Here is a 9,183-nt window from a genome sequence, read left to right as displayed (position 1 = left end):
GTATATGGGAACGGGCCTATGGGATCGTGGATATGTATGATGGGTATATGGGCACGGGACTATGGGATGGAGGATAATTAGAACTTTCTATAACTAACCACAGTTAGTTACTATGCCCGGGCAGCGCCGAGCTCTTCAGCTATCTAATATATAAAGCTCAAAGTGTGTATTATGTGTGTATGTATGTATGTATGTATGTATGTGTGTATGTCCGGGATAGGCATCCGCACCGTCGTAGCTACAGCCACAAAATTTGGCACAGTCACACGTCTGGACCCCGAGAGCCTCCTAAGCTATGTTGTGAGGTGAAATTTTAACCCCGCGCGTTCCAATTCACCAAACAATTTTGCCCCTATCTACATACTGAGGGGAAAAGTGTGTGTGCGTCAAGCCCCGCCCCTCAGTGTGATGTCATGATGCCCCTATTTGCATAATGGGGAAACAGTGTGTGCGTATCAAGCCCCGCTCCTCATTATGATGTCACAATGGTTGCCATGGCAATGCTGATGTCATCATAGGTTGCAAGCCTTGCCATCGCTCATTATGATGTCATAATGGTTGACTATGGAATGGAGGATGTCTGATGAGTATATGGGCACCGGACTATGGGATGGAGGATATGTGATGGGTATATGGGCTGTGGGTGTAATAGATTATTTTTAAAACAATAATGCCTCATCAGAAAAGGAAGACCATGGCACGAAGGTCAGCTGATGCAAAAAGAAAAGCTGCATTACGGGCCAATGAAAAAATGTGAAGACCGAGAAACAAGGCTGACACACATGAGAATAGCAGCTGCTTCCTCAAGAGCCAATGAACTTTCTGAGGAGAGGGAAGTGAGGCTTGCAGACATGAAAACAAGAGCTGCTTCCTCAAGGGCCAATGAACTTTCTGAGGAGAGGGAAGCGAGGCTTGCAGACAAGAGAACAAGAGCTGCTTCCTCAAGGGCCAATGAACTTTCTGAGGAGAGGGAAGCAAGGCTTGCAAACATGAAAAAAGAGCTGCTTCCTCAAGGGCCAGTGAACTTTCTGAGGAGAGGGAAACGAGGCTTGCAGACAAGAGAACAAGAGCTGCTTCCTCAAGGGCCAGTGAACTTTCTGAGTAGAGGGAAGCGAGGCTTGCAGACATGAAAACAAGAGCTGCTTCCTCAAGGGCCAGTGAACTTTCTGAGGAGAGGGAAGCAAGGCTTTCAGACATGAAAACAAGAGCTGCTTCCTCAAGGGCCAGTGAACTTTCTGAGGAGAGGGAAGCGAGGCTTGCAGACATGAAAACAAGAGCTGCTTCCTCAAGGGCCAATGAACTTTCTGAGGAGAGGGAAGCGAGGCTTGCAGACATGAAAACAAGAGCTGCTTCCTCAAGGGCCAATGAACTTTCTGAGGAGAGGGAAGCGAGGCTTGCAAACATGAAAACAAGAGCTGCTTCCTCAAGGGCCAGTGAACTTTCTGAGGAGAGGGAAGCGAGACTTGCAGACATAAAAGCAAGAGCTGCTTCCTCAAGGGCCAGTGAACTTTCTGAGGAGAGGGAAGCGAGGCTTGCAGACATGAAAACAAGAGCTGCTTCCTCAAGGGCCAGTGAACTTTCTGAGGAGAGGGAAGCGAGGCTTGCAGACATGAAAACAAGAGCTGCTTCCTCAAGGGCCAGTGAACTTTCTGAGGAGAGGGAAGCGAGGCTTGCAGACATGAAAACAAGAGCTGCTTCCTCAAGGGCCAGTGAACTTTCTGAGGAGAGGGAAGCGAGGCTTGCAGATAAGAGAAGAGCTGCTTCCTTAAGGGCCAATGAGTTATCTCAGCAGAGAGAAGGCCTACTTGCCACTAGGAGAATTGTTATGTCTTCCACCAGGGCACAGGAAATGGTTAGAGATTTTAAACATGCTGCCTTTTGTTACCAGTCACACATAAGCTATCAGGATAATTTTACAGTTCAGATAGGAAAAATGGATGTGGTCTGCATGTACTGCAGTGCCCTGAAATGGAAGGATGAACCGCCAGGTTTATGCTGTGCAAATGGCAAGATAAAACTTCCACTGCACTTGAATGCATGCCAAATGACGATTACAAGGTTGTCATTCGAGCTGACAAAACACCACAAGGTGAACATCAGCGACGTTTCAATGCTCCCACATTTGATGAAGTTGCCATCTTGATTGTAGGTAATGATTTTCAAAGCCGTGACATTGTGCTTCAGAAAAGGAACAATAGTTTGCAACGAGTAGCAGAAACTCACAGGTCCTATGATGCACTGCAATATCTAATCATCTTTTTTGGCAGGGACAGTATGGCTATCACTTTGGAATACCTCAGACAGACCCTACAACAGGCAACCCTTCAGGAAAAAAAGTGTCTGCCATGGTCTTCTATGCATATAGGATCATGACAAGATTTGCAGAGGAAAATCGCATCTTAAAATGCAAACACCTCTTTCACCAATTTATTGTTGACATGTATGCAAAGATTGAGAGTGAACGTCTATTATAGATCCGACTAAATCAAAAGAAGCTCAGGGCAGAAGAAGATGTTCACCTTAGAGATGCTGTTGCAAATGATGCTGATCTAAAAGAGTTGGGGAAAATGGTTATTCTTCCATCAACTGTCACTGGAAGCCCACGACACATGCATGAATACACACAGGATGCAATGACTTATGTCAGAAAGTATGGCCGTCCAGATCTTTTCATCACCTTTACTTGCAATCCTGCCTGGGAGGAAATTGGAGGGCACCTGTTGCCGGGCCAAAAAACAGTGAATCGCCATGACCTTATTGCTCGGGTTTTCAAACAGAAACTTTCAAAAATGACTAATCTCATCACAAAATCACATATTTATGGTGAGACGCAGTGTTGGATGTATTCAGTTGAATGGCAAAAAAGAGGCCTTCCGCATGCCCACATCTTGATCTGGCTGAAGCAAAAAATACAGCCTTCCGAAATTGACAATATCATCAGTGCCGAATTGCCAGACCTTCAGACTGACCCATTGCTGTTTGACATCATCACAAAAAACATGATCCATGGTCCCTGTGGGAGTCTCAACAAAAATTCTCCCTGTATGATTGATGGCAGGTGTTCAAAGCATTACCCACGATCCCTGGTCCAAGAAACCCAAACAGGACAAGATGGATATCCAGTCTACCGAAGAAGAAAGCCAGGGGATGGTGGTTTCATAGCAAAGCTCAAAATGTGTGTTGGATCATCACTGCAAGAGATAGAAATTGGCAACAGGTGGGTAGTGCCTTACAACCCTTTGCTGTCAAAAATTTTCCAGGCCCACATAAATGTTGAATATTGCCACTCTGTTAAATCAATCAAGTATATCTGTAAATATGTCCACAAAGGAAGTGATCAAGCAGTTTTTGAACTGCAGAAAAATGGACCTATTATTGATGAAGTGGAGGCATTCCAGATGGGCAGGTACATAAGCAGCAATGAAGCTGTTTGGAGAATTCAAGGATTCTCCATTCATGAGCGCTACCCACCAGTTGCGCATCTGAGTGTGCACTTGGAAATGGACAGAGAATTTACTTTAACCCAGCAAACTTACAGCAGCAGCTCCTAACACCACCTAAGACCACCCTCTTGGCATTTTTTGAGCTGTGTCAACAAGACACTTTAGCAAAAACAATTCTCTACTGTGATCCACCAAAGTACTACACTTGGAATGCCTCCAGAAAAACACTGGAACGGAGGAAACGGGGGCTTGATATTGAAGGCTATCCAGGGGTGAAAGCAACTGATACTCTTGGTCGCGTCTACACTGTTCATCCGTCAAATGCAGAGTGCTTCTACCTGCGCATGTTACTTCATGTTGTCAAAGGCCCTACATCATTTTCTGACCTGAAGACCGTCGGAGGCCATGTGTGTAAAACATTTAGGGAAGCTTGCCAAAGAAAAGAACTTCTGGAAAATGATGGACACTGGGACATGACCCTCAGTGAAGCAGCAGCCACACAAACCCCAAAGCGACTAAGACACCTCTTTGCTATTATTCTAACAACCTGTAGCATTTCAAATCCTCTTGAGATTTGGACAAAGTACAAAAATGATCTCAGTGAGGACATCCTCATGCAGATTAGAAGGGAAAATCCACAGCAACTCAGGAAATGTTCAAGGAAACTTTAATGCTCCTTGAAGATCTGTGCATAGCAATGTCAGGAAAAGCCTTACAGTTGCTTGGTTTGCCTGCTCCAATAAGAAATCCTGAAGGCATCCAAATGTGTAGGGAGATTTTCATAGAAACAAACTTCAATATTGATGAACTGACAGCATTTGTGTCTCAGAACGAGCCAATATTGGTACCAGATCAGAGGGACGCCTATAACTACATTCTAAGTTTCAGTGAAACCAACAAAGGTGGGATTGTCTTCCTTGATGCTCCAGGTGGAACAGGAAAGACATTTGTAATCAACTTGCTCCTGGCAAAATTTCGACAACAAAAAAAGATTGCACTTGCAGTGGCATCTTCTGGAATTGCAGCTACGCTTATAAAAGGTGGCAGGACAGCACATTCGACATTCAAACTACCACTTAACCTGTCTCATAGTGACAGCCCCGTATGTAATATTGCCAAGGGATCAGCACTGGCAAAATTGCTTCAAAAATGCAGTGCCATCATTTGGGATGAATGCACCATGTCACACAAAAGGGCTCTGGAAGCAGTGGACAGACTGTTGCAAGACCTGCGTAGCAACAAATATATCATGGGAGGAGTAGTTGTTGTTTTGGCAGGTGACTTCCGCCAAACACTACCTGTTATTCCAAGATCAACCCCTGCAGACGAACTCAATGCCTGTCTCAAAGCATCGTACCTTTGGAGAAAAGTAAAGAAAATGTCACTGAACACAAACATGAGGTTCTACATGACGGGCGATGTTTCTAGCCAGCTGTTTTCGAGCCAGCTGTTGACTATTGGAGATGGCAAGGCACCAGTAAACTCAACCACTGGACAGATCACCTTCCCAAGCAACTTTTGTTGCATTGTAACTTCCATTGAGGAGTTGAAAGCAAAGGTTTTTCCAAACATTGAACTCCACTTAAAAAATTCTGACTGGCTGTGTGAAAGGGCTATTCTAGCTCCCAAAAATGACAGTGTCAATAAGATCAATCTTCAAATTCTAAATCTCCTTCCAGGTGTGTGCACAACTTACAAGTCAGTGGATACAGTTTTAGACCCTGCTCAAGCATTATTTTATCCAACTGAGTTCCTCAATTCCTTGGAGCCACAAAGACTTCCTCCTCACAACCTCTTTCTAAAACCTGGAGCACCTATTCTGCTATTGAGAAATTTGGATCCACCAAATCTGTGTAATGGAACAAGACTCTTGATTAAGAACCTGTTTCCACATGTAATTGAGGCAACCATTTTGACAGGATGTGCCACAGGAGAAGATGTTTTCATTCCAACAATTCCTCTCATTCCATCTGATTTGCCTTTTGATTTTAAACGCCTCCAGTTTCCTGTTCGACTGGCATTTGCTATGTCCATCAAAAAGGCTCAGGGACAGTCCTTGAAAGTAGTTGGAATCGATTTACAATCTCCATACTTTTCTCATGGTCAACTTTATGTGGCCTGTTCAACAGTTGGAGCAGCCAAAAATCTGCTCATCTTTGCACCTGAAGGAAAAATTAAGAATGTCGTTTATCAAAAGGCACTCGAATAAATAGTACAAGATTACTTCACATTACTTGGCCAATTTATTTAAATCTGTGTGGAATATCTCTGGTGTTGAAATATATGTTGTGAAATGCTTCTATTGGCTTAGTTTTTGCCTTTTAATAATTACATTTCTATCTATTTGTTTTGTGGTTTTTATGTGCAGAATAAATTTTTGTTAACATATTCTATTTTGCTAACAGCAGTTATTAGCCCGGGAGACGCTGATGTCATCATAGGTTGCAAGCCCCGCCGCTCTTTATGATGTCATAATGTTTGACTATGGGATGGAGGATATGTATGATGGGTATATGGGCACGGGACTATGGGATGGCGGATATGTATGATGGGTATATGGGCACGGGACTATGGGATGGAGGATATGTATGATGGGGATATGGGCATGGGACTATGAGTTGAAGGATGTGTGATGGGTATATGGGCACACGACTATGGGATGTCGAATATGTATGATGGGTATATGGGCACGGGACTATGGGATGGAGGATGTGTGATGGGTATATGGGCATGGGACTATGAGATGAAGGATGTGTGATGGGTGTATGGGCACACGACTATGGGATGGCGAATATGTATGATGCGTATATGGGCATGGACCTATGGGATCATGGATATGTATGATAGGTATATGGGCATGGGACTATGGGATGGCGGATATGTATGATGGGTATATGGGCACGGGCCTATGGGATTGTGGATATGTATGATGGGTATATGGGCACGGGACTATGGGATGGAGGATAATTATAATTTATAATTTATAATTTATAACCACAGTTAGTTACTATGCCCGGGCAGCACCGGGCTCTTCAGCTAGTATATATATATATATATATATAATATATAAAGCTCAAATTGTGTATGTATGTGTGTATGTATGTGTGTGTGTATGTGTGTATGTCCTGGATAGGCATCCGCACCGTCGCAGCTGCAGCCACAAAATTTGGCAAAGTCAGACGTCTGGACCCCGAGAGCGTCCTAAGCTATGTTGTGAGGTGAAATTTTAACCCTGCACATTCCAATTCACCAAACAATTTTGCCCCTATCTACATACTGGGGGAAAAAGTGTGTGCGCATCAAGCCCCGCCCCTCATTATGATGTCATAATGCCCCTATTTGCATACTGGGGAAACAGTGTGTGCGTATCAAGCCCCGCCCCTCATTGTGATGTCACAATGGTTGCCATGGCGACGCTGATGTCATCATAGGTTGCAAGCCCTTCCGCCACTCATTATGATGTCATAATGGTTGACTATGGAATGGAGGATGTGTGATGAGTATATGGGAACGGGACTATGGGATGGAGGATGTGTGATGGGTATATGGGCACCGAATTATGGGATGGAGGATATGTTTGACGGGTATATGGGCACGAGACTATGGGATGGCGTATATGTATATGGGCATGGGACTATGGGATGGAGGATGTGTGATGGGTATATGGGCACTGGACTATGTGATGGAGGATATGTATGATGGGTATATGGGCACGGGACTATGGGATGGAGGATATGTATGATGGGTATATAGGCACGGGACTATGGGATGGAGGATATGTATGATGGGTATATAGGCATGGGACTATGGGATGGAGGATATGTATGATGGGTATATGGGCACGGGACTATGGGATGGAGGATGTGTGATGGGTATATGGGCACTGGACTATGGGATGGAGGATATGTATGATGGGTATATGGGCACGGGACTATGGGATGGAGGATGTCACTGGACTATGGGATGGCAGATATGTGTGACGGGTATATGGGCATGGGACTATGGGATGGAGGATATGTATGATGGGTATATGGGCATGGGACTATGGGATGGAGGATATGTATGATGGGTATATGGGCATTGGAATATGAGATGAAGGATGTGTGATGGGTATATGGGCACTCGACTATGGGATGTCGAATATGTATGATGGGTATATGGGCAAGGGACTATGGGATGGAGGATAATTATAATTTGTTATAACTAACCACAGTTAGTTACTATACCCGGGCAGCGCCGGGCTCTTCAGCTAGTGTATATATATATATACACTCACTGGCCACTTTATTAGGTACACCTGTCCAACTGTGTGTTAAGACTTAATTTCTAATCAGCCAATCACATGGCGGCAACTCAGTGCATTTAGGCATGTAGACATGGTCAAGACAATCTCCTGCAGTTCAAACCGAGCATCAGTATGGGGAAGAAAGGTGATTTGAGTGCCTTTGAACGTGGCATGATTGTTGGTGCCAGAAGGGCTGGTCTGAGTATTTCAGAAACTGCTGATCTACTGGGATTTTCACGCACAACCATCTCTAGGGTTTACAGAGAATGGTCCGAAAAAGAAAAAAAATCCAGTGAGCGGCAGTTCTGTGGCCGGAAATGCCTTGTTGATGCCAGAGGTCAGAGGAGAATGGGCATACTGGTTCGAGCTGATAGAAAGGCAACAGTGACTCAAATTGCCACCCGTTACAACCAAGGTAGGCAGAAGAGCATCTCTGAACGCACAGTGCGTCGAACTTTGAGGCAGATGGGCTACAGCAGCAGAAGACCACACTGGGTACCACTCCTCTCAGCTAAGAACAGGCATCTGATGGCTACTTTCAGCAGGATAATGCGCCATGTCATAAAGCTCGAATCATCTCAGATTGGTTTCTTGAACATGACAATGAGTTCACTGTACTCAAATGGCCTCCTCAGTCACCAGATCTCAATCCAATAGAGCATCTTTGGGATGTGGTGGAACGGGAGATTCGCATCAGGGATGTGCAGCCGACAAATCTGCGCCAACTGTGTGATGCCATCATGTCAATATGGTCCAAAATCTCTGAGGAATGCTTCCAGCACCTTGTTGAATCTCTGCCACGAAGAATTGAGGCAGTTCTGAAGGCAAAAGGGGGTCCAACCCGTTACTAGCATGGTGTACCTAATAAAGTGGCCAGTGAGTGTATATATATATATATATATATATATATACAGTGCTGTGCAAATTAATTGGGACAAAGCATTTTTGTAAGTAAAATCTTATGTTGGTTACCAGTCAGTGATTCACACCAGTTTTTACTGCTTTGAACAGGTGTGAGTGCTTTGTCCCAATTAATTTGCACAGCACTGTATGTATATATTGTAAGGATTGTACTCACTCAGCTGCGTAGGAGGAAACAGAAGGCACATTCTCTTCAACATCCATGTGAATTGTTTGCTCCAAAACCATCAAATCCGCAACAAAAGAGGTATACAGTCTTTACACCAGGCAGACACGGCATCAATGTCCATAGCAGAGCTCTATCTGGAGGCACAGACACAGGAAGGCTTCATCTTCCTCACACAGACCACTCTGTAGTGTCCCACCTGGACATATGGAAGTCTGTGCACAGTGCTAGACTCTCCCAAACACTCACTCCCATGTGCTAAACACACCTTGATTACATCGCCTGTAACTACTTCCACAGGTGAGGTATGGATCACATGGGCTGGTCACATGGTCTTGACCTCACTGCAGGTCCTGAACCTCACAATC

General features: G+C 44.5%; 1 protein-coding gene and 1 pseudogene across 1 annotated transcript; both read left to right on the top strand.

The window, feature by feature from the left end:
• The first annotated feature begins 2,369 nt into the window (after positions 1-2,369).
• LOC141055934 (uncharacterized) lies at positions 2,370-4,114 on the top strand (annotated as a pseudogene).
• Positions 4,115-4,140: 26 nt separating this feature from the next.
• LOC141055933 (ATP-dependent DNA helicase pif1-like) lies at positions 4,141-5,652 on the top strand. Its single transcript, XM_073552638.1, has one exon. It carries the CDS (start codon positions 4,141-4,143, stop codon positions 5,650-5,652), a length of 1,512 nt encoding a protein of 503 aa, XP_073408739.1.
• Positions 5,653-9,183: the final 3,531 nt, after the last annotated feature.

The sequence above is a fragment of the Dendrobates tinctorius genome, unplaced genomic scaffold, assembly GCF_039654945.1.
Source record: "Dendrobates tinctorius isolate UK_male_01 unplaced genomic scaffold, ASM3965494v1 ptg000192l, whole genome shotgun sequence".
NCBI lineage: Eukaryota > Metazoa > Chordata > Amphibia > Anura > Dendrobatidae > Dendrobates > Dendrobates tinctorius.
Note: the sequence above shows the minus strand (reverse complement) of the source record. Positions and strands in the feature narration are given on the sequence as shown.